At 42.7% G+C, this 26,353-nt stretch overlaps 1 protein-coding gene across 7 annotated transcripts in view; it reads right to left on the bottom strand.

Annotated features, from left to right (window-relative positions):
- Window positions 1-26,353, bottom strand: part of NDRG3 (NDRG family member 3) — a 54,337-nt gene that overhangs the window by 18,200 nt on the left and 9,784 nt on the right. For all 7 annotated transcript variants that reach the window (XM_084538454.1, XM_084538455.1, XM_084538459.1 and 4 more), the window contains 2 exons: window positions 12,890-12,995; window positions 8,840-8,875 (listed from right to left, as the gene is read on the bottom strand). In XM_084538454.1, the coding sequence (XP_084394580.1) occupies window positions 8,840-8,875; window positions 12,890-12,946 (93 nt within the window). In that variant the 5' untranslated portion in view covers window positions 12,947-12,995. The remainder of the gene's footprint in view (window positions 1-8,839; window positions 8,876-12,889; window positions 12,996-26,353) is intronic.

Here is a 26,353-nt window from a genome sequence, read left to right as displayed (position 1 = left end):
TGGGCTGATAGACTCTGCCCTGTTTGGCTGGTCTTGGTGCAGCAGCTTTTGTCTGACTGTGCTGTTGTTCTCCCCCCGTTGTGTTCTGTCCTGAGCTGGGGGACTGGCAGTATGTCCAATATGGGCATGCTGTGGATTTACACGTTTGCACAATGAGGTTGCTTTGTTCTCTATTCCTGATAAACAAGAATTGATTTGTTTTGTTGAAAGCGCCGAGCTGACATTTTCACTCATCTCTTGTAATGTTAATGTCATACACCTCGGGGTTATTATCAGTCCTGAGCCCACTCTGATGTTCTGCTGCAGGATGTGCAGCAGAACAATGTGCTCCAGTGTGTACTCAATGTGCACCATATTTGCATTTATCCAAAGGCAGATAAAAGTTGCCATTGCACATTCATCATTTTTTCTAGATCACTTAAGAACATGTTTAAGCAGCACAGGTCCCAACAAAGGCCTCTAAGGTACTCCTCTAGTGACCTCAAGTGACAATGAAAATTAATAAAGTATCACTACCCAAACTCTCTCACGTGCTTCCACATCTGATTGTGTCTGCTTTGTTCTGTTCATGCTTAATCTGCTATAGTTTATAACCTTTTTCATTTTCACAAGCTTTTTGAAAAATGCTTTTTTTTTTTTTTTTTTTGTTTTCAATAGCCTCTATGCTGTTCTCTTTAGTTGTGCTGGCTTCCCTGCACCACTTCTCATATCTGCCACAACACGTGGTGGGCATTTGCTCTCTGCCTCCATTTTGCTGTCCATTAAAAGTCTCAGAGCTGCTGCAGTGTTCCAGTTCTTAGCTGCCTCACTTATTTTCAATAAGCTTTTCCATTTCTATGCAGTGCTTGTTTTGAACTTTTGAGCATGAAAACAGTTAAGTTTTCCTATGTTGTTTTTTTTTTTTTTCTTCACTCTGGACAGATGTTGACCTTAAGCACATTACGGTTCCCATCACACGACAGCTCTTTGAAGACAAATGTTTTGAACATGTTTCTCCACTCTGCTCATAATCAGGTCAATGTGGGGCTCCACACTGTTGCTCCACAGAAGTCTGAGTCTAAAAATGGAGTCTTGGTGTCATGTCCTACTGTCACATCTGCTTGTTTGACACAGAAAAGCCTGGGAAGAAGCTTCAGCTCTTCAACTACAGACAAAACATACATTTCCTAGTTGAGCCTGGTATTTCAGCCTAAGGGAAATCTATGGTGTTCGCTGACATAAATTAGAGCCAAATCAGATCAACAAGCTTCCTGTAACACCCATCTGCATCCTCTGACACCTGCATCTACCCTCACCTTCTCATGTACTCTATCCAGGTATTAGTGTCCAACAACAGGGTCCTCAACTCTCTTCTGTGATCTCAGACAAGAATACAGTAACTATTGGCAGAAACAAATAAAAACTGAGATTTTTTGGTGTAATTTCTCATTACAAATTAGCTGACTTGATGAAGTGTTGTTGAAAGGAGAGCTTCCCTCATCATTCTGCTCTTCCCCATGTCCAGTGCAGCTGATGGTCACACAGACATCTGTAAGCAGGGTGTGGGGCAGGCTTTGTTTCCTCACTACAACGGGAAACCAAAACAAGGCACCCTGCAGCTATATGACCTCTCATTCAGATGGAAGACCAGCACCACAAGGGCAGGTGTGGCGGCAGACTTGCCTTAGCTATGCCATTAAGGAATACTTTCAGGTAGGGGCTGGGCAGAAGAACACAGCAGCCAGAGAAAGGCCAGCAATGCTACCAACTATCTCCAAAAGTCCTGTGACTTTTGCTATGTATTTTTTGGTTCCAGCTCCTGAGGATCACTTCAGAAAATGAATTGTGTGTTCCTGAAAGGCTCAGGCACCAGAAGGAGGTAAGATACAACCCAACAGCAGTTTTAAAACATTTGAGATTAAACAGATATAGGAATTGCTGGGATGTACTCCTTGCTGGGGATTTGCAGAAGATCAGACTAGACTGTTATGTTATCCTATTTGGTCTTAACATCTTTGAATGATCCTTAAACCGAGGAAGAAAATGCGTATCTAAATATGACTGCCAAAATATAAATTTACTGTGAGACTGATGACAATAAGAAGTGGACACATACTCAATGTGACAAAAGCTCAAATGGGGGAACATTCTCTGACTGCCACCTGCTGCTTTTGGCTAGAAAGGGAAACAATGACAGTGCCAGTGACAGATGCCACAGAAGATTTTGAATATTAAGAAATAATGTCTCTGACTGAGGGAAGGAGGCACTCAAGAGCAGCTCCAGAGATGTCCATGGCTTGCCTTGAGCTCCAGACCCCAGGCAGTGAACAAAGGGACCTGAGTGCTGGACTGCAGCAGCCCAAATTCCAGCCACACTCCCTCAGCTACAGGTCTGAGCAGGATCCAGAGCTTAAGCTTTAGAAGTTATTAAAGTCTGAAATAAACCATTTGTCTCGCAGTGGGAATGATTAATGATGAGAATTCGTATTACCAGTGCTTTTCACAACTAATTTATTAAGTTTCCTTTTTAGCATTACCTCACACTAGGAGGCTGCTCAAAGTTCATTATTAATTCCCTTGAAAAAAAATAGAAGTGATTTAAACTGGAGACTGACAACAAAGAATACATCTGTGAAATCTTTTCAATATATGTATTTTTTTATTCAGGTCTGGCAGAACACAGAGCAGCAGGGTATCTGCTACTTACACTCTGCCCTCTGTACAAGCAGAGGCTAGAAACATCCCCTCAGAGCTTTCAGTTTAAGGACACTCAGGTCCTCACTTACCTAAGGCAGAGAAACCTGCCACTGCTACTTCACTGTGGGGTGGAGGACGGGCAGATTACTCAGATGGGGTTTCCCTGTTTCAGTGAAACAGTAGCTACAGATCACTTACTTGAGTCATCTTTGCTAAGGCTTGCAGAAAAGAACTGCAGAATGTTCCTGGGGTAACACATCACAGCTATTGACTATGAAGAGATTAAAGTAGGTATTTTGTTGTCTTGCTCTTTGCAACAGCTGCCCTCAAATTTCTACACATTACTAAAACAACAACACAAACTATGCCTAAAAGCTAAGGAAAAAAATGTAAGATGGTGAAGCATTGCCATCTGGTAATTCTTATCATTACAGTACCACAGACCTTAACGCAGTTGGTATGTAAGTACTTACCACCTCCTCTCTGTGCAAGATTATTTTGGAAATAGTAGGGCTGAAGGAGACGGCTGCGTGGGAAGCAAGCCTAAATCAGATTCAAAGCAACATCTTGAACTAAATTATTCATTTCCATACAGAGCAGAAATTTATTAATAGAAAACACAATATCATCTATGCATGCAGGCTACGGTTTCTAGTACTTTGTGTAACTGGATTAAATCTTAAATTAGAGAAATGCTGGGTGAGAACCAAGAGCAGCAGCAGAACAGGGTGTGTAATCTGGTTACATAAACATGAAAGCATCAGGGGACAAAGGTGGTGCTGGGCTATCCCCAATCTACTATTTTATATACAAACAAGCTTTTGTGAACTGCTGTTGCAAGGCACATGATGCTGAAGGACAGACCTACGTGTCTGTAACCCTTTCTAATGCCCTGTCTGCCCAGAGAGAAATGGAAAGTCATCTCCAAAACAGATCCTGCCAGATAACAGCTCTGCAGTCAAATGAACTGATATCCAGTGACCTATCACAGGAGTACAGCTGATGAGTTGGGTGTGTTCCCAAATCAGAGAACGCAAGCTCTTAAAACCACACAATAATTGAGAGTGATAAAAACTAAACAACTAATGAGAATATCTACAAGTCAGGAAAGGAGCAAAGGCAGGATTGTGCTTTTGCATCTCCTGCCCTGCCCGTGTTACATGAAGCAGTTGAAGCCACAACTTTCTTGTCCTCCAATAATGTATCCAGTGTCATGAGCAAGGCACCCAGCAGTGCTTCTTTCTTCTTGCTCCAAGGGTAAATGCCCCCTTCCCCAGATAATGTAGGAAATTGGAACTGCCAGTACTGCCAGATCAGTAATAGCTCAAAGTGAATTAGATAACCTGGAGGTCAGCTCTAGTAAGCCCAAGCCTTGTTCCCAGAACTTCACACCATGGTTTTGTGTCAGTGGAGCAGCAGCTTGCAGCCTTCCCCGGGGGCTGCAAACAGACGAGGTCGATGCCTCCATCCCCTGAGCAGTGAGCTCCAGGTGCCACATCCAGTAGACATATGGCCCTTGTAAACATTAAACCTACACAAAGAAGACCTACATATGCTAATACAAAAGGCTAGTCTAAAACAATTTTGCGCGACCACAGACCATCTTAAACCCCTAAAGGCAACCTGGATGATGAACCAGGGGCTGCACTTCCAGCCGCTACAGGTGAGATGTGCCAAACCACATTGCCATGCCTTGCTCAAAACAAGGAACATCTTAACATCTTCTGAAGAGAAGAATGCAGGGACATGCTCTGCATCTCCAAACCTTCAACGTCCCCACCCACTAACTAGAACTGTGTCTAACAGTGTTCAGTTGTAAATAGCATTGCAATTAGCTGCTCTGAAACACCATTAAAGGGTGTTTCATAAGGGATGGAAACAGATCAATCACTGTGAGTGGAAAACACCATTCATTAGTCTTAACACAGGAAAGAGGCAAATCCCTTTCTCAACCTAAGGTGCATACATTGCCTTTGCTGTAAGAATTCATTGACAGAACAAAAATAAAACCCACAGGAACTTCAAATACCTTGTCTGCATAATCAGCCTCTTTAGTACACTGTTGTTGCAAGTGTACAGAAAGCAAAAATAATGTTTAAGTAAATCCCATGGAAGGATCACAATCATACATTTCAAAATTAAAATTATGCTTAAGTCAAAGTCTAGCTAGCAAAACCTCTCCAGAATTCAATACTGCAGCATTACATAAAAAGGGAATTTTTAGATGGAAAGCCAGTGATGGGAGGAATCAGAGAAAAGCTTCCCAGGAAATAAGATTTATTTTGTTTTGGATATATCTATTTTATTTTCATCATTTTTAGCTTTATATTTTTTGTTGTAGGCATGTCAACAGAAGTCAATAATAGTATTTTGTTGATGGGGCTAACTAAAAAAAAAAATAGGGGAAGCTTCTAATTTAGTAGGCATAAAAAAACTTTCTTGCTAGATCAAAACATCTTCTGTATTGTAATTAATTTCAGACTAGCACTTTGAACAAGAGAACAAAAGAACTCGTTGTACAGATCTGGAACACAATGGTCTTCAATATCCTACAGAAGAAATTTTGATGCTGGTGAGAACAGCTCCCCTGGGATTTGTACAGAGAAAGCAAACCCTTCCTCAAAGTGCTGAAGTTGCGTATTATTTCATTGCAACATACAGGACATGCTTTAAAACATCTTGTATTCAAGGCTGCTGTGTAGCAATCACAAGCTGGCTTTAATGATTTCATTAGAAAATGAAACCAGTTTCCACTTAACGTCCATGACATCAGCAAATACCCATGATGTGATATTTCCAATAACCTCTCAAATGCAGAAGACCAACTCTTACGGCACAGCAAGCAAAAGTAAAGCAAAGAGACTGGACAAGGATAGGAAAACTTCCAATAAACAAGATTGAAAAGATTAAAACATGTACTTACGGAAACACTTCACCAAAATTACATTAGCAGAAACGTGTTTATTGAAAAATTGTACTTTCCAATACAGAAAAGTGGCAAAAAAATCCTCAGTGGGCTCTGTTGTTAACAAGGAAGTTTTAATTTCTTTCCCCTGTGGGTTTATGCCTGCCTCATCTCTTCTGTTTCAGCTGAACTTTGCATGTCCTGGATTTACTTATCCCCACTTCTTTCATAACTTCTGAGCTTTCTACAAATATTCTGCCAAATCCCAACCACCTCTCCACACTCCAGGTCCTCTGAGGTGGTTCTGTGTGGTGTGTGCTGGAGAGCAAAGCACTCCTCTCCCTTCCCACAGCTGGGAGGCAGCAGAGGGGAGGCACTAGCTAGGGATCATACTGAATGGTAGCTCGTGTCAGAATGAAACATAACAAAGACTTAATTGGATAGTTTACAAATATACCTATATATGCCTTCACTGCTTTTTAAGCAGAACATCTTATAAAAGGGGAGAGTCTTAGGTTAACTCTGAACACCTCAAAGCAGCTGAAGAAGGTCTGCAGATAATAAAAGCACAAGCACAGCTCTATTAACTGTGTAGGTCACCATACCATCTGTCTACCAGCAAACCAGACCATTTAATCCACCATCTGCCTGCTAACATTAGAAGAAGTCAAGCCTAGATTTCATTAGGATTCAAATAGCTTTTAAGCAAAATGTAGGTCGCAGATTTAGGTTAATACATTTTATTTCTGAGAATAGCCTAGATTCATATCGATAAAGATCCCTAAGCCACCATGCTAGCTTTCCTCTTTATGAAGATTGCAACTGGTTATCAGATTACTTTGGGGTTATTTTAATTGATGCCCAGGCAATCTGTTATTTGTCAGGGTTAACTGTGCTTGCTTGCAGATAAACAATACAAGAAAATCAGGGCACCTGCATCTGAAAGCTATTATGATGCAGCCAGGCTAAAAGCTTCTTTGTTATCACATAAACCCAGAGTAACTAACTTCAGAAGCAGGAGTATGTTTGCTGTGTTAACTTTACTCAGATCTGGTCCTGGGAAGCAATTTTAAGTCTCAAACACAAATAAGTAAAACTGGATCAGTTCCATGGGGGTCTGAATGTGTCAGCCAGCCATGCTTTACTAGATCAAAAAGCAAGCAGTAATTTTTGCACAGACAAAAGCTCGACTTCCAAGTTCTTCTTCCAAGTCTGTTAGCAAATGAGACATAAAATCCAAGGAGCCATCCCTCCATCTATGTGCTCCAACAGATTTCAGAGCTCACTCAGCCCTTGGTGGCATTTTAAAGGTTGGCCAGGCAGGCCAGGCCAGGACTTCTCTGAATCCACACCATATAGGCAAAGTGGAGGAAGGTGAGGCTGGGACATCTGCAGTTGCAAGAGAGGCTATGCAACTTATTGGTGAAAAAATAAAAAATAAAATAAAATAAAAAACCCACAAACTAAATGAATTACCAAGTGGGCTCCTGGAAGGAACATCTCATCTCCTGCCCAACTGTTGCCATGGCCACCAGCTCAATGCTGATCTAAATTGAAGCAGGGAGAAGCAACACGCACGTCTTTCCCCGGCTCGGTGCTCCCAAGCCCCTTTCCACAGCTGCAGGCTGCCCTGGCAGCTCCTCCAACGGCACCGGGCACGTGCAAGTCGATGGCTGCTGCTTGTTCCTCTGGGGCTCCCACTGCACACATCTAACGTGACTTCAGATTTGGAGCACTCTTTAAACAAGGGTGCAGCGAGGCTCTGCTTGTGCAGAGAAAGCATAGAGGAAGAAGAAAGGAGCAGAAACGATGCACGGCTCCATTGTGGAGACTCCTTCCTAACCCCCCATTACCTCTCAAGGCAGCTGCAAACCCAGAGCTTTGCCATCGAATTTGCAGTAAAGGCTAATGTGCTCAGATTCTTCAGATTCTTAGGCATTGTATTCATATTTTTTCAGAGCAGACAGGCTTCAGTACAGAAGAGCCTGTGAACCACTCACCCAAAGCCATTGCACCTATTCTACCCTTTGCCCCATCCTACTTGGGAGCACTCTGAACCTCTGCAGAGATGGAAAAGATGCAGAAAGAAAGACAGAGACAAGATGGTATAGGGAGGTGTTTTTCAAACCCATTATCTACCTTTCTTAAACCAGAAAAATTACTCTAACACTGCTGCCACTTCTGAGATGGCAAACTTAAGTGACAACAAGGTAAGATTGGTAATTTTTATATTTATAGACTTTAAGATAACATTAAAAGTCACAAGGAATCATGCTAGAGCAGTACAGTGATGTGCATGCCTAGATGGGGTGTACTTTCAGTGTCCTACATCAAGAGATGGGAAAAATACAAACTGTCTTCTTAAGACCATATTTTTTATTTTCCTGTTCTTCACAAGCTTGTAGAAGGTCTTCTGGAATTGTCTACATTGACAGACTTATTAAAAAGATCCCATGTGGTGTTGACAGATCTACCCCCTAGCTGCACCACTGGGGTAACACAGCTGTGAGCATCTCTCCTGTGCTATGCAAACATTACAGGCACAGCAGCCTCCTGCAGCTGAAGAGAAGGGAAAAGATACGGGCTGCAGATCAGCATGCTGAGTGGGAAGTCAGCAAGGTAATCTGGCATGGTAAATGGAGACTGTGCTTTATAAAACCCACCACATAATCTCAGTGCTGTGCTCTGCCTAACAAAGAATGTGTCCTCTGTCTTGGAGGCTTGTGGTGCAACTGCTCCTCTGAAAGGATTATTCCTATAGCAACCAGAGTGCTCATCTCCACACTAGTCTGAGATGGAAAATCTCCCAGAAAATGACCACAGCTTTGCCATGATCCAGGCCCAGCAGAGCACAGGTGCTGTATTTGGGGCAGCAGCAACACCTGGTGATTTCCATTTCCTCACAACACAAATACACAGAGCATGCAGACTCCTTTTTTTCCTAGTCAGTGAACCAGATGGGATGTGACAGAGCTGCAGCTATTCAGCAGATCACATCTCACCAACAAACTGCCTTTCAGGAGACCAGCCAATCTGCAGCCTGCTGTGGAGCCTTGGCAGAGAGCAGTCTGCACCTCACAGCACACAACGACATGCTCTGGTGAAAGGGCACTTTCTGTCAAATGGACATATTCAAGCACCTATTGATTAAACCTTCAAAGAAGTTAAAACGAACATACAGTTTTTCATTTCTGTCAGCATTACTGATAGGCCACAAGGAGGCTACCCGCAGATCCTTGGCTCCTTCACACATCTTACCTGACAATCGAAGTCCTGGAAGTTGCGAGCCGCATTCTGTTAACAAAAAAACAAAACAGAAAATAGACTTCAGCACAGTATCCCAAAACACGGACCAACACTACCATGAAGGGTCACCTCAGAAACCTCTCCTTCAGCATGGTCTGGCCAGACTAAAAACAAATGTGAGACTCCCACAAGAGAACTCCATGCAAGTTTTGCCCATCACTATTCAGTGAGTCCTCTGGGGACTGCCCCAAGGTGAGCATCTGGGCACTCAGATGAGGGTTGAGAGCACTGGAGCAGGAACAGATACAACCCAAGAGGAACCCTGACCAAAGGCAGGCTGGTTATGAGGTTGGTTTTTGCCTGGTCCTGGTGCCCCTTAATAATTCAAATTTAAAACTCTTTAGAGGATTGCCACTAGAATCACAGGTAATGAGTGCAAGAACACAAGCTTTGTGGTCAGCTAATCTACAGCAGCTGTTGTTTGCATTGTTTCATCTCATGGCAAACGCAGTGTTGCTGCTGAAACCGGAACGCATGGGAACAGGAGTAAACAACCCAAAGCAGACTTTTCTCAGATGGTGTCACCACCCATACATGTGAGTATACATTTGGTGTACTGCAAGATTTAAATTCTGCCGTAAGTTGTCTGTTCGTGTGCCTGCAAAGCTTCATGAGACCCAGGCTTTGATCAGTGGGGAGGCTACACTTCGGAGTGCTGCACAAGGCTGGGCAAATTATCCAAGTCAGCATAATATCTTACACGTTATAGGCATAGCACCTTAGTGCTAAAATTACAACTAGGACCATATATGAGCAACACAAGTACCCTAAATACTGGCTGAGTACCCTAACTCCCCTCCACATGTAAACAAATGGCCCTGTTTTCCTCTCCCCAGCTTTGTCAGTTAGGAAGAACACAGGTTACTAACTACATTCTTCAGTTTGTGATGTTCAAATTTTGGATATCTGCAAATCTGATGTTAGAATCCCCAGGTATTAAGTACTGAACTGTGTTAGATATTTTGAACATAATGTGGCACAAAGCATCAGATCCTCAGGATGGAGGAGAAGGAAATATAAATCAGCCCTCTCGTTTCAGTTTGAAATTCTAAATTAGCTGAGATTTCTGACAGCCACGTCTAATGAACTGAAGGCTGATCTGAATATCTAATAAGAAAAGTGGAATTCTTGGGGGTGCAACAAATCAAAGAATGAAAGCCTGTAACTGTATTGCTTGTTGTCCAAGTACACCAAGATGCACAAGTAGCAGTATTGCTGATGTGTCCTGCCTCCTGGATAGTTGATTTTAACACATCAAAATCTGACTTTAAAGCATTGATCTATTAATTTTCTCAACTTTCTCAAGTCTAAGATGAAGACACATCTTCCATTTCTCTGAAGACGTCATGTCTGTACCTCAAAGGCAAAGCACTAGCTGGAATTGTGAAAGGATATTCCTTAGGCTGAATTGGAACCTCCCGAATTAAGTTGTTGCGTTTCAGTGACTCTTCACTGAGGCTATATTAATAGGAGTCAAAGTTGCCAGAATACTAAGCAATGAGAAGTAGTAGAAAAGTTTTGAATGAAAATTAACATAATGCAGCACTCTTGGTTTTGTTTTGCAAACCATATTTGCTGAATAGTTGTTACTACTGTAACTGTTAGCCTGAAGATACTGGAACTACAGGTTAAGATGTAAAAACCATACGCTATCCCATTTTGGCAGCAAATTTACACAACCACCATTCAGGATCTCTAAACATCCAGCAAGAGCAGGAACTGATAAGAACCTGAATAATAAGTAAGTTTTCTATCATATTACAGACAGTATTCTCTTCTTCTCTCTTTCGGCTAACTACAAACATTTTAAGTTGATTTTCTATCCCAGTATAAAGGCACTGTACTTTAGTGAGCCTGAAAAAGGTAAACATATATAATTTAATGAATCTTACTGCCCTGCACTTTCTATTAGACTTAATTTACATGCAAATGTCACAGTGTATTCTTTAAAAGTCAGGCTCGTAGATTTTTGCTGACTTAGATCTGAGACAAAACAAAGCCAGGGCTCAGTGGTCCCCAGTGGCATCTCCTGGCTCACACAAAGTGACCAGGCTATGATCCATTTCCATATCCCAGTCATTTCCACTGTTTGAGCATTAAGATGCCAGAGCTCCTTTTCTCTGTACAGCAGTCTGAAGAGTTCATGAGCACTCACCCATTAGCAACGTAAGAGTTTTACTGTGCTATTTCTGGCCATTAATCCCTGCTGGTTCATGAAATCCTCTCTCTAAATTGGGTTGGTCAGTAAAAATATTAGTGAACCGCCAGCTCAATACCTCTTGGATGCTGATACACTGCACAGAACAGCACATTAGGGCACCGCACCCATGTGCTCCACAAACAACGTTTAAGAAGCACATCCACATTACCTAAAATCTGACTTTGTTAGTCATTTTGTTATGAAACACTTCAATGCTTCCTACTTAGGTTGTTTCACCTAACCAAGGGAAACCTCCCTTCTTGAACTCAGACACACACATGCAATCCTAGGAGAATCCTAGGAGAACATAAGCAATAGCATTATGGAAACAGAAACTGTTTTCAATGTCTTTCTGGATTTTCATCTGCTGGTCTACACTTCTGTTGTTCTTCCAAGGATCACCCTCCCTGGAAAGATTTTAAAATGTTATGTTCAAGCTATGGTGGAACCTAGTAATCAGCACTAGATTATAAGAATAGGCAGCTGGATTGTAGATTTCAGCTATATTTTTAGATTTCTGAGATATTAAACAGGTATGCTAGCACACTGAAGAAATTGGCAAAAACTATGCAGCACAGACTAAAATGTAGCAGAATTTCAGACATTTCACTCGTCTTGGGTGGAAGTCTGCAGTCACAGAATCATAGAATATCCCAAGTTGGAAGGGACCCATACGGATCATTGAGTCCAACTCCTGGCACCACACAGGTCTACCCAAAATTTTAGACCATGTGACTAAGTGCACAGTCCAAACGCTTCTTAAATTCAGACAGGCTCGGTGCAGTGACTACCTCCCTGGGGAGCCTGTTCCAGTGTGCGACCACCCTCTTGGTGAAGAACCTCTTCTTGATGTCCAGCCTAAACCTCCCCTGCCTCAGCTTAACACCGTTCCCGTGGTGTTAAGTCTACACAGTGCAGTCTTCTGTGTGTACACAACGAGTGGCCAAAGTAGGGTTCTCATTCAGAAGCTACCATATCCTTTGGCAGAACAAACTGGTTCTTGAAATCAGATATTAAACAGCAAAACACTGCTTCACATGCCATAAGACTCTTTGACTTGGCTGTTAGATATGGAAAGTGACCAAAAACCATTGGTCAGAATCACAATGTTCAGACACAAGATACTCAGCCTTCTTGGGATGGTCCGCAATGACTTAGGAACTCAAAGCAATAGCAGAACAAAGGTAGGCTTGTGCTTTCCTAAAGCCCAGATGGCTCTCCTCCAGTCCACAGAAGATAGAGTGAAAGGATTAAGCAGCTGCTGCAATGCAATGATTTTCCAAAGTCTCAGTACCACATGAATCAGAACTGCTCTGACTAGACTCCGCAGATAGTAATAAAAAAGGCTCACCATCAATAAATCCAGTAAGTCCTCATTTGCATTTAGGGCTCAAAACAAAGATGTATAATTTGGAAAGAAAAAAGACTTTAAATAAAAGTTAATTTAAAAAAAAGTGATACCAGGCAAGGTTTCTCTAACAAGCTTGAGCTTTCATATCAGAGCTTCTACAGCTCAGCTGTATCAGGAATGGCGTCACCTTTCCGTTTTCTGACCTGCCTTTGTAAAACCCCAGTACAGGAATGATGCAGTTTGCCTGAGACTCCAACTTCCTTGAACTGTGGTCTTTCTTTTCCTAAGGCTTTGGAAGGGTACGTGATGGCGGATCACTAGAGCTGGGGAAGCAATTCATGTTTTTCCATACTTAAGGTACTTCAAGCTGTAAACAGACAATCGGGGATCCTTGCCAGACACAAAGTCAGCTGGAACACACCTGTGAGAGCAAAGGAGCAGCTAGTATTACCTTATCATTCAGAAGTGGTTTGATCTCTGTCAATTGAACATCCTGTAGTTCATCCATGGTGGCGTAAGCAGTGTCACTTAACACTCACAGCAGCAAAGGAGCAATTCTGAAACAAAGGCATATGTTTAGAAACAGAATTATGAAAGATGTGAGCCAAAAGAAAGCTTTAAGGTCTTTTCAATAGACTTGCATATGCCCAAACTGAAACCTGAAAGCAGCTGGTTCTCAGTTCGACATAAAGTACCTGTAACAGGAGAATGCAAACAGCCACGTTCGCAGTGTCTCATTTTGCTATGCCTCACCTTGTACATTGTCTTGCCCACTGAAAACTGTCCCTGAAAGCTCATGCCTTTCTATTCAGAAAGGCTGGGTCCATTTCCATGCGCTGCTGGTACTCCAGCCATAGTCTGCCTGGAAATGACTGGATCAGCAGAATGATAAAACTGCTCATGAGCACTGACACTGCCAGAGCATTTTATGAAGGACTGATGGTGCAGATCACGTCACTGATTAGGAAAGCTGTACATATTACTGAAGATGAAATAAAAAAAAAAAGTCATGGGCATAAGCAGGGACAGGAATAGGCACATGGTGGGCTTCCTGGATGTTAGCTGTGTGCTAACATCCAGAAAAAGTCTTAGGTGCCACCACAAATCAAATTCTCTTTGCAAGATAACATACTGCTGCTAACCACGGAAGAAAAAGGTGGAAAACGAGTACTGCAACTGTGCTCTAAAGCCACTGTAACTCCACACAGACACTGCCCAGAAAGGAGCGCTTCTCCTCACACCAAGAGATGTGCAGGGCTGTGAATTCTTTTCATTCCTTTTTGTGCCAGAATTAATATTGGTGTGGCTGAAGCCAGTCTCGCAGAACACAGATCATTACGCCTTTTCCCTCTGAAAATCACCCATAGCAACACCTGTCTCTTTTAGCTCCTTTGGCTCAGTTGTCTTGTTCTCTTTTTTTTTCTAGAAAACATATCATTTCTGAGACTACCAACAAACCAGCTGATTTGCGGGTAACGTTTCCTTTATCCCACATTGAACTTTCAATTGGAAGAACAGTAAAAATAGCTATATGGATGGACTGTAGCTCCCAGAGGAAGTTTAGTTCCTGTAATTCTTGTGAGGAGTTATGAAGATCAAAAATATTTTATTATAACAACATCCATGCACTCTGGAATTGATGAAGAGCTCAACATATACCCGGTTCTCCCCAAAATTCAGGGCAAGAATCCCATTACTTTACAGACACCAAAGGAGTTTCAAACAACCATCACAAAGCCCCAGGATGCTCCCTGCATAAATCTGCCCTGGGATCATTTGTTGCTGCTACAAGCATGCTACCTGAAGAGCTTTTGGTCTAGAGAGACATTTTGTAAATCACATGCACTACTTTGTTAATCATTTGTTACAATAAAAAGCTAAGAAGATGTTCAAAGCAAAAATTATTAAATGCTTTTATCTCATCAACCTGTTTCATACTTGGTCTTTAGATGCGACTGCAGTGCACCCAGTAAACAGCATCACACTGAAACTAATCTGATGCTTATCTTCCTGGTCCACTATTGCTCCATGTATTTTTTGTGAAAGTAGGGTCTCTCGGGGCTAAAACAGGGGATTACTGTGCTTCTGCTGTGTTGTACCAACACTGCACATTGCTCCTCTGCAAAAACAAGCTGGGTAGTAGCAAGAAGGGATGTTGTTTTGGATGCTGGGCTCAGAATTTGGTGAAATTTCCTTGAGAGACAAGAGACAACCTTCCTTAGCATCAACCAGGCTCAAATAATTGCAAAAACTCCTGCAGGGGAGCATTCTGGAGGAGTCAGAGAGACTCTGCAATGAGTCCACAGCACAGTCAGCCTGGCAGACTATGGCTCAGAGCAGGCTGTTCCCCCAGGCTGCAGGAGCGAAGGCAGGACCTCCTGCAGGGCCAGAGGGGACTGAATGCTGAGGTGACCCATAAGGGCACTAAAATTACCAACTGAGACTGAAATCCTACAGAAAGATTAAATTTGCACAGCCACAAATGGCAAGATGGTTGATTTCATGTCTAATCCTTTTTATTCTAATCTGTTCACCCAGCAAATTGGAGCTTTCTTCTGCTTTCCTAGAAAATCAAAGCTTTTCAAAGGCTTTTGAAGGAAAAGCTGCTGGGGGGGTCTCTGTCACTGCTTGCAAGCTGTTTTGTTTGTTTCTTTCTTTCCTTTAGGTGACTGAACTTTCTGGAAAACAGCTGTCGCAGCCTCAGGACTTCAATCTGAATCTGTTCAGAGGATATTCTGCAGGCAGAGGCACAGATGTTCTCCTCCTAGCGTCTTAGTGAGCTGGATGTGATTGACCTCAACCACATCTGGGTAACTGGGGTTTATAGCATGAGATCTAAGCGGCTCTATGGGATTATACACTACAACTTCACCAGGACACCATGCTATCCTAACAGCAACACAGCTTTTAGTTTGAAACATGGCAAAGTGGCACACAAAAGAGAATGGTTTGTAAGCAGAGCAACCTGGCAAAGCACTTCTCCAATGCAGAGGCAAAGGGAAGGGGAGGTATAGGAGATCTGGGCTATCCTCTGCTCCAGCCACATTAAAGTTGCCTCATAAACGACCTGAGGACACGTCTGCCCAGGAAATAAGCAATTCTCTCCCTTCACTCCTCCTGTTATTTAAAGAAACAAACATGTCATTTCATAAGCAGCATAAATATTCACAAAATACAGATGAGCTCTGCAGAAGACAGTCTACAAGCACAGTAAAAGGTTTGCCCAGAGTGATCCACATATAAATCACACATTTTTCTATAAATGTCCCAGTACCACCTACTTTGCAAGTATTCCTCTTGGTTCCATTTATATACGGCTATAAATACACTCAAATATCCCCAATTTAAACTATCCAAAGGCTTCCGACTGGAACAGATTCCATGCTCTTTGAAAACCAGTAATACAGGAACTGAGGAAAGACTTTTGGTGAATAATTAACGCACAGCCTAGAAATCCAGGTAGGACACAGCAGGCTGCAAAAAAATAAGGCAGGTGGGACACAGAAAGAAACCATCTATCTATAAATAAGATCAGAAATACGTGCTCACATGCTTACTCCACGATAAGGGTGCTCTAAATTTACATCGCTTCAATACATAGAAAAGGAAGTTGTGATAAAGCAAAGAGCATGACTACTATCGATGTGCACCCACACTGCTAACAGCACAACGGCTCTGCCTACGGGCATGCAGGCTCCCGTTTCCATTCAGCCGAGTTCTCGGGGTGCTGCTCCCCACAGGGTTACAAGCTGGGAGTCTGCAAGGGCTGGACGCAGCTGCTGGGCACTGCCTTGAAGGATCTCTCCATGTGCTCTAGGAAATCCACGCAACAAAATTTTGTAGGCAGAGGGTGAAAATTCACGTTCGTTCATCTTAACATGACTACAGCTTCTGATTTATTAACTCGATAACCTGTTACACTCCTGCTTTGTATGCTAACCATGCTGAGGGAAAATTGTACAAGACAGCTATCAAGCTCTGATACAAAACATGGCATTAAATACACCTAAACATTCGCTCCCTTGTTTGCATCTAGCAAAGGCTGGCTGGAAAATCTCCTCTCCAGGGACTGACTACACTTACAGTCACGATGAACTGGATCAGGTTTCCAAGAACGGCGCTCTGACACAGCCACCCACTCCTTACAAGACAGAAGGCAGAAACACTGCTCCTGAGGGCGCAGAGGAAGACTAGAGCAAACCCCAACTTGCAGCCAGCACCTGATCTAAAGTAAACCACTCGTGTTCCTCATGTTCACAGCTCAGCTATTTATTTAGCTGTGTGTTGCACAGCTTTTTACTACATTTTGTTCCTTTCTCTGGTGAGGTGACTCCTGCCCACACCTCTCTCTGTCGTGTACGCCCTGGAAGACAAGCTGTATGGCAAGGCTTCTCAGCTTGGGCAGGCAGACCTGTCTTGGCATACTGATCCTAAGTAATGTAGGTTTCACTGAGGGCCTCTGAGGCCTTTGAGTGGTCCTGTTATGTTTCTCGTCAGTCCTTTACAAGCCTCACAACAGCAGTGTGCTTCCTAACCACCTGCACAGGCCGCTCTGTTCATTCTCTGTACCGAAATGCTGGCTGACATGGAAAACTTTCAGCAAAACAGGCAAGGGGGCCAAATTCACTTTCAAAATATTTTCCTAGGTTACTCGCTTTCTGTGTTTCAGCTCATGTATTTTTGGGAACGCACCACACGGAGCTCCACCTCCAAGCCAAACTGTGAGCCTGTGGAGAGAAATCATGTTCTGCTTCAGCAGCACCGTGCCAGCTCCTGCACACGAGCAACAGCAGCGTCTCACTGCAGTGTGTTGTGACATCCTTTACACCTGGGCCACACCCAGCACACAAATGCCAGCTGCGAAAAACAGCTCCTAAGGAGTTTAAATCAGACCTACATTTAACAATGGTTTGGCAAGGAGGTTTGTGACTAACTTTCCATTAATTTTGGAAAAAGCATCCAGTTTCTAACTACAAGGAGTGTCACACTGCCACGTGCGTATCTAAGCTCAGCTAGCAAACATCATCCTTAGTCACCACTGGAATTTGTAGGCATTGAATAGGGCTGATTAAGCAAAAATGCAAGAAAAAGTCCTCAAACTGCTTTGGGTTACCTGGACCAGTGCCGATAAAGCTGCTGAAACTACACTGAGCTCCCCTACACAGTACAGTCCCAAAAGCTGTAAAGTGCAGACACACAGGGAATGAACTGGAATGCCAGATTACTGCTGTGAAAATGATGCAGATTACTGACTCCAGATGAGCCTTTTCTGCTCATGGTATATCTCTCAAAAGCTTTGCGGCACTTCCCTTTATAAGCTGTTCCTCTCATCAGAGATGAAATAAGCAGAAGCTATTGCTACCCACAGATACGTCTTGTGCAGGTAAGATCTCATGTTGCAGTGATCTTGAGACAGCAGGAAACTGCAAATCTCAATTGTATGATTTTTCCACATCCCTTTTTTCCTTCAGTGGAACCACTCTGTAACACAATCCCCGCGTTATCCAGCAGTTTACAGAACTCAAACTAAAGCACAGAGACATTTTCACCTGTTCTGCGGTTAAGGACATATTTGTCCTCCAGCTTTTTGTCTTACTTCATTCAAACTGGAATCAATGGAAGTTGGCCATCAGAAAATCATATCCTAAATAATCGTGCCTACTGAATATAAGAACACAGATGCACGTGGAAGTCAGATTTAATTCTCAGGTTGCAGTTTCATTATTCTAACATGCTCTGACTGCAGTCCTTTTGCAAAAGTGGCATTCATAGGATTGATGCAAATTTTCAGAGCATGTACACTTCATATGAAGAATAAATTGCTAAATCTAGATTTTTATTCTATGCTTCTCTCCCTCCTACCTCGTATGAATTAAATGCTTCTTTCCCTTTCCCCATATAGCACTGCTACTTGGAGCTCCCCTGAACAAGCTCTTCAGCTCGGCTTACTGCCCAGCCTGCACCACCTGATGGACAATCTCTTCTCCACCATCCGTGGCATTCCTTCAACACTGTCACTACTGCAGTCATGCTACCCCCTCCATCATTGCCAGTCTCTGAATTATTTTCCAAGCAGAAGACTCTCTTCAGTGTTTCAGAATTAATTTTAAAGCCCAGCTCCTTCTCAGGCAGCTGGCCAACACAGGAAAGACAACTCAAATTAACACAGTTAAAGCCAGTAATGGATATGGGGCAACTCAGAATCAATTCAGGATGCAATTTCATTATTCTTTTTTCATTATTCATTTAATGCATTTGAGAGCTGCTGCCAAAAGGGATACTCCTGCCCTCCCTCCCTACACCAGGCAGGAATTCCTTCCTCTTCCCCTGCACCAGGCCGATGGCCAGGCAGCAATGTGGCAAGTCAGAGCTGGCTGCTCTCTAGGCAACATTGCTTCGTGGCAGTTTGCACTTGGATCAGTGAACTGACTGAGGAAAATGCTCCTCCAGCTCATTGCGTACTACCTTTTTTCTAAATCTGTCCAGCATAAAGACCTTGTTTGAGATCCGACTGTAAGAAACTGCGTTTGTTGGCAGGGCTAGTTCTTGGTTCAATCACGGAGCCGATAAGGTTCATGGTGCTGCCAGCTGATACACGGGGAAGGGAAAGAGCACGACCGCTGTTCCAGAGGGGGCTGCACTTAGCTTCCAGACGTTACATTAATCAAGATAAAGTGCATATAGAATATAAGACAGAACTCTGTTTGCTATCTGAGTTGCCTTGCTGCAGGGAACTCAACTTTCACTTTATGGCCTCTGAATAGGCTGCACCACTGAAGGTACATGGCGAGAGCAAAGGGAATGGAGCAACAGCTGTGATCCATCCCCCTGGAAAAGTGTTCATAAAGCTCAAGTCCTGTCATCAAACAGCAGCCTTAATCGCCATTTTGGTCTGATTTAACCTGAGTTATGAAAATGCATTTTTAATGATGAAAGAGAAACTTGAAAAGAAAAAGATTATTAACATGCTGAGAGGAACTAAAGAAAGCCTCAAAGGTGTGCAGACTACAAAAGCGTGTATGCCATGTAAGTCTGCTTTGACAGTTGCACAGAAAATCTTTCACAGTGATGTGTAATGAGCTCTGAAGACAGCACCAAAGCCTGCAGTCTAAGTTGAGGAGCGTGTACAACGTACTGAGTAGTCAAATATACAAGTAAAGTAGTTCAAGTGCTACAGCCTTTGCGGTTCTCCCTTAACACAAGTAACCAGGCCTATGCAGTAACATCTAGTACATATCAGCATGGGCATTTATGTTACAAATTCCTAACACGGATGGAAACCCTTTGATAAAACAGGTAACATTGTCTTGTTTTGGAGAGGGCTGAGAGAGAGATGGGATGCAGCCATGTAAGAACATCCTTCTTCTAGGCATAGTGAACATCTTTCCTTAGGAGCTTTGGAGGCAGCTTGTAAAGGCCTGCAGGAATACAATGCAGATGTACGATGGAAAACACCGAGCACTTTTGGGGAAAATCCTGCCAGCTCTGCGAGCTCATGGCTGTCAACCCCCACAAGGTATGTTGGCCAGGCACTGAGATGCTGCCTCCGCAGATCTCACTGGGACCTACCAAAAAAAAAAAAAATCTGACAAGTAGAACTCAGAGTTTTAAATTTAAAACCACATTTTTTTTACTCTTGCTGCATTTGTAAAACTTTGTAGTTTTTTTTTCCAACAGTACACTTGCTTTCTGTGACTACATGTGCAATGGGGCCAGCTCAACGGTGGGAATGAGAACCCCCAATTCAGAAGAACTACTGACACAGCCCAAATATTCAAGGCTTTGGGGGTAATTAATACAATATATATGTATATGTATAATAAAGTAAGCTAAGGTGACTTCTATTAAGCTGAATTCAGCCTTGTATACCTGGGATCCAAGAAAGACATTCACAAGCAATAGTACTTGAGACCTTCATACCACACAGCTTACTAGCTTATAGTGCGTTACTTAAAAAATATTCCTTGAAGACTTTTTTTTTTTTTTTAATACTGCATTATACAATACACCCTCAAAACCACCAAGAATCGTGGCATTTAGACTGGAAATCCATGATACCATGGATACTCCCATTACTGTAAACAAAGCCCCAAAGAGGTTAAAATGCATAAAGACTTTTACTTCTTTCAGAAGTAGCTGAAGATGTCAAGACAAGTGATTTAGTTTCAGTATGCTGGTTCTGAAAGAAGCTGGGTCACTAGATGGGTTTCATGTGTAACCCCTCCATTTTTAGAAAGCCTCAGTTACCACAGATTCATTCCCTACAGACCAGCATGAGATGAGAAGGATGTAATGCACCTCGCAGCCGGTGAAAGATAAAGCTGACAAAATTAAATATTGCAGAGTCATTTGGGCTGGAAGGGATGGCTGGGGGTGATCCAGCACAGCCTCCTACTTCAGGCAGGAGTAATTTCAAAGCTGGATTAGATTGTTCAGGGTTTTACTGATTTGTAAAAGTGTAAGGATGCAACTGGTGCCTCTTGTCCCATCGTTGCAAACCTGAGAAGAGCCTGGTTCATCTTCTCTTCTACCTTTTCATGTAGCAGAATGAATGTACGCAATCAATGAGATTTTTGACCTGAAAACACCATAGGCCAGAATAAAAACAAAAATGCAAAACAGTGCCTGTTACAGCCAGACATCCGCAATGTTTAACATTTCCCTTTCTAAAACTGTTCAATAAGTAACCAAGTCAGGTAATTTCAGCTAAAAGCCTAGGCGTAACAGAAATTCATCTCCTGGTAGATTTTTCAGGCAGATGTTAGTATGTCAAAATAACAGGTTCAGTATTAAATTGAACTTCCCCCCTTTCTGAACAATATTGAACAGTTTCCAGAGTAACAACACAAAGAGCTGCACTGGGGCTGTGTAGTGCAAGATCTGGTCTCTGATACAGCCTAAGAGCAAATGCCTAGCAAAGAGCAAAAGAACAGCACCAAGTGATATTTCTGCTTTGCTTGTACATCAAAGCGTATTTCAGACAAGCCTTAGTCTCTTTGAGATCCCCTTGAAGCTTCTTCCCCAATGCACTAAAGTTCTGCTGTTCTTTCTGAACATAGAGGATATTATCAGGCTTTGTGTTGCTGAAAAACAGGTAAGGAAGGCTTCCCCATGAAACCTCTGTGGTGCCTTTCTCCCTGAAAGTCACAAAAATCATGCGCCTCTTTACCTCTTAAATACCAAAATACTCTTTTATCCCAACACCACAAAATCCACATCCAGTTTTCAGTGCAACGTAATGCATGTGGGCAACTAACCTCCTCCGACCCACAGCCTTGATCAGCCACCACTTTCCAGAGGTCTGCATGTTGGCCAGAGAAGGATTTTCCTAGTGCAAATCCCCTGGCAGAGCAGCATGCATTACAGCACAAACCCTGCCCTACAAAAGCCATTTCACAATGCCTCCTCTAAAGGCAGGCTGATCAATACTCATCTGGAGAGAAATTATCAGATACCTACCATCTTTTAATATTACTTTAGTGTAACATTACATGCACGTTTCTCCCATGTTAACTTTTAGGCAGAAGTTACATTTAAAACACTGCTGATAGGTATCTCAGAAATAAAAGCAGAGCCCTAGTTACTGCTGGATGTCTTTTAATCCACTGTTACTAACCATCACCCCTGACAGGCTTTGTGCCTTATACTTCTGGAAAGTGGCAGAAATATTTACTACATCCAGTGATGCAAAGTCACAGCCATGAGTTCTAAAGAAACACTGAAAAGAGATTTAAAATGTTCTAAAGAAAGGTACTGCCATACTGTAAGATGTAATTAGTCAGGTGTATTGTGTCATTAACAGATGCCAAAGCCAATCGGGTATATCATATTAGTTTCAGCAAACATCATGGAACCAAAGTGTAGATAATTTTCTGAGCCTCCTTCCCAGTACTTTAAGCCAAGGAGTTTTCGCTGACTGCTGGAGCGGTCTCAGAGCACACACAGAGCATAACACAGTTATCAGATAAGCTTCTGTAATGCAATTACTCTGGATCATGTGCAATACTTAAAAAGTGAAGTGATAACCCACCTTCTTACACAACATCCCCTCACCAACCCAAGAGCGTGATTCAGCCTTAGAGCGTTGGCCTCTCCCAGGGAACGAGGGCCCTGAGGCCACAAATTCACACCACAGCTCAGCAAATGTGGCAACCCTAGCACAGCGTGGGTTAGCTAGGAACCACCACCAGACCTCATCACCCCCACCCCTACTCCAGGAACCACCACCAGACCTCGTTCCCCCCACTTCTTTCAACCTCAGAATATCTTGCAGTAAAATTTGCAGATTGAGGTAGTATCTTTTATTCAACTAACTGCGGGAGGAGGGTCACAAGCTTTTGAGACTGTAAGCCCTTCTCCAAGTCAGGAGGAGATGTTAAACTTAAACAAGTCCCAAAGCACAACTCATCTGTCTGAATTTACGTGTACACTGATCTATCTCTTTACAATTAAGTGAAGTAAGGTACTCTGAATCAGTATACAATGGCAAGAAATTAATTTTGTCAGCAAATGCGTGAACACAAAACCACGCAGGTAACAAACCACAAACAAACAGCACTTGAACAATAGAAGCACATCCTGGTTGAAATGGCTGATGTCTTACAGACAACTCACAGCAAAAGCAAAACGAAGGACAGACACATCAGTCTTCCCACTCAGGAAGAGTTTCCACGAAGCCAAAACCTTCTCCCTCACTGACTCCTTTTCTAAATCCCCCAGACCAAACCCACAATAACAGTGGTGTCATTGGATGGTGCTTTATTCTTGTACTGCTTCTGCAGCAGGTGAAGCTGGAACTACCTGCTGCAGCTGTAAGCGTACGCCACCATCCCTACTGACTATGGCAGATGAAGATGACGCCTTAGCTCTTGATACTGTAGATATTTAATATTCCAGTAACAACCCCAAAACACTGGCCACCAGGCAAGGCTATATATTGTAATCTGTAAGGGCTGTATTTGACTTTACTGGGTATTTGCACCAAAACAGCTCGTTAAGAAGTTGCATTGTTTTTGCCCGGTGAAGAAAAGATCCAAGGGGCTGTTTCAGCCAGGCTTTATAGCTGTGCTCCAACATTAAAGAGGATTTCTCTTACAAAAAGAGCTCTAGAGCTCAGCTTTAAAAGCACTGTAAACAGCGATCTGATGAAGCGTTAACTGCTGAATAAATGAGCCGAAATCCAGGGAACTGCGCCAAGAGATTAAAATCTCAATGCCAACGAGAAAGGAGGAGGTCCTGCTCCCACTTCATGAGAATCTGACTTTGTTTTGAGCCTGTTACCACTATTTTCATGTGATGGTCTTGGTCTTTTAATTGGAAGAGACAGTGAATAATTGGTTCACATTCACTCCTGCCTACTAAGACTTTATATGTTTCCATTACAATCCCTTCAAAGAGATCTTTTTAAGACTGAAGAGTTTGTATCTATTTATCATCGATTTATTGGTATAAAAAAAGACAGGGATCTCCTGGAAAGAGCAAAAGAGCAGGGCAGCCTGCTCTAGGGAACCTGCTTTGGCAGGGAGGTTGGACCTGATGATCTCTGGAGGTCCCTTCCAACTCCTACAATTCTGTGATTCTGCGATCATTCTCTACCCAGAGCCCATTTCACATCTGTCATTGCTCTGGCCAACCTTTTCAGCGCTCCTCCCAGTGTCTGTGGCTCTTTAGGCGCAATGAGTCCAGTGCTGACGCAGCAACCACCACACAGGTGCACTGCAGGTTTGTACAGCAGTATGTGTCCTCCTTTGATCACTTATTTTTCTTTGAGAACATAACCTTCAATTTGCTTTTCCAGCCACTGAAACAACATTCTCATAGAACTGCCTATTATAACCCTCAAGTTTCATCTATGCCTGGAAAGTCAACTCAGAGCTCATCACCGTATACACGAAGGAGGGGGCTCTTCTTCAGGTCCTTCACTACATTGATTTTAAAATCCTGTTTTATTACTCAGTCCCATAGGATTTGTCCACTTCTCTTCACAGGTAGCTCATGTTTGTCGTCATAAATAATTTACTTTTTAATCAACAAACACCGTCATTTCTGTTACCTCTCTCCCATTTATTTTCCCAGATTTCACTTCTCTGTGCCTTTGGCCTCTTCACTGCCTGTGGTAATGGGTAACACTGTGAAAACACTGTTTAAAATAAATCTTCCTTCTGTCCAATTTATAGATAAAGTTTTATTGCATATCCCAACGGTCTCAGAATGCTGGTTGTTCTTTACTCACCTTCTATGCCATTCATGCTTTTATAAAACTTCGTTACTTTCCTTTGTCCTCCCAGTGGCTCCCTTCCAAGGTGCGAAGTCCTAAACTACTTAACGTCTCCTCATGTTTCTTCTTATTCCATGCCTTTGTTCCTTCTTTATTTCTCTTACACTCTACACTGAAAGAACCTGCCAGAATAATTATGTTGATAATGAAGTCCAGTGTAGATCATGTCCAAAATTTTAGTGCCCTATAGGAACATTTTTCATGCTTCTACAGAGATGTATCAGTTTCTCTAAGAAAACATGCCTCAGTACTTTCACAAACCTTTACAAATCAAATGTGCAGGCAACCTTCTCTGTAATGCCTTGCTTTCCTCCACTTTCCCATTTCCTTAGCACAGACAGCTGAAAAAAAAATTTCCTCTGAAAACTGTTGACTTTGCTAGGGTAAATTTTTGGAAAAATCCCCTGAATTGGGATTTTTTGGGGGGAACTGTTGGAACAATTTTTAATGAAACATTTTTATTCAAAGCAGCTCATATTCTTCTCCCTCAACCTCAAGCTGAGCTTTTTTTTTTTTTTAATTAGTCCTTTCATATGCATTTTCTGCATTTCTCCATGAGCTATACTAGGCGTGAGCTCACTGCACATTGGTAGCAAGAACCAACTCAGCATGATACAAAAACACAGAAGAAAACTGCAACTACACATTTTTAAAACCAAATTGAGCATTACAGGCACACAAATATTACTGCAGTAGCAGCTGCTCTGAGAAACATCTGCAAGTCAGTGCAAGTATTTGGGGACTCCTACAGAACAAGTTAAAACAAAGATTCCTATAGTCCAGTCTGGGAAGCATGTCTCCAGTACTGGCTTTTCGCTTCCAAACCTTACAAATCCAAATACATGTTAATACTTTCCCAATATCTCTTTCCTGCATCAGCAGCACAGGAACGCAAGCAGGAACAGAAGCAAAACCCAGCAGCTGCAAGCCAAGAGAAAAGTGTTCATCCACAACAGCAGATAAGTGCTAGGCTTGTTTAAGAGTTTCAGGTAAAAGATAGGCACAGAGATCAGTTTCAGTACTGCAGCTGTCCTCCTGCCCAGAACAGGGTAAAGAATTAGCGTCATCCCTCTCCCAAGCCACGCTGGCACTGAAAGGTGCCATTTCTCCTGGGATCTTGGGTCTGCACTGAATAACTTTAGCTTAAGGAAACGACCAGCACTTTCCATCGTAATCTGATACACTGGCAGCCCTACTCCTGTTAAATATTCACCTGTTATACGTGCTTTGTTTTTCCTTTAAGTGAAGCTGTAATCAAGGGAGAAATGCGGAAAGACCTTTTATTACCGAGTCACCAGTAACAGAACTCATTGTTCTTCCTCTTGGCACAGAGAGAGGAAGCACAGCGCTGCCTAACCAGACCCTTACCCGTGTAATGATGGCAATCACTAAATCCTGCTTGTGAAAAGGTACAGGCTGTCCTTCTGGAGAGACGACAGCTCAACCCCTACAAACGATGAGTAGAGAAGCATGCCTGTGAATAGGAGTGAACCATCTACTCACAGCACAGAAATCCCCGCCGCCTTTGACTGTTTGGCCAATTTGCAGGTAGCAGACAGATCCCCATCCTCTGACTGCTGTGCCTCGGGAGCTCAGCCACACACCAGAGCTCCCGACCCAACCTCCACTTGTACATTT

The sequence above is a fragment of the Aythya ferina genome (genome assembly GCF_964211825.1).
Source record: "Aythya ferina genome assembly, chromosome: 16".
Classification (NCBI taxonomy): domain Eukaryota; kingdom Metazoa; phylum Chordata; class Aves; order Anseriformes; family Anatidae; genus Aythya; species Aythya ferina.
This window is presented reverse-complemented; position numbering and strand designations above follow the sequence as displayed.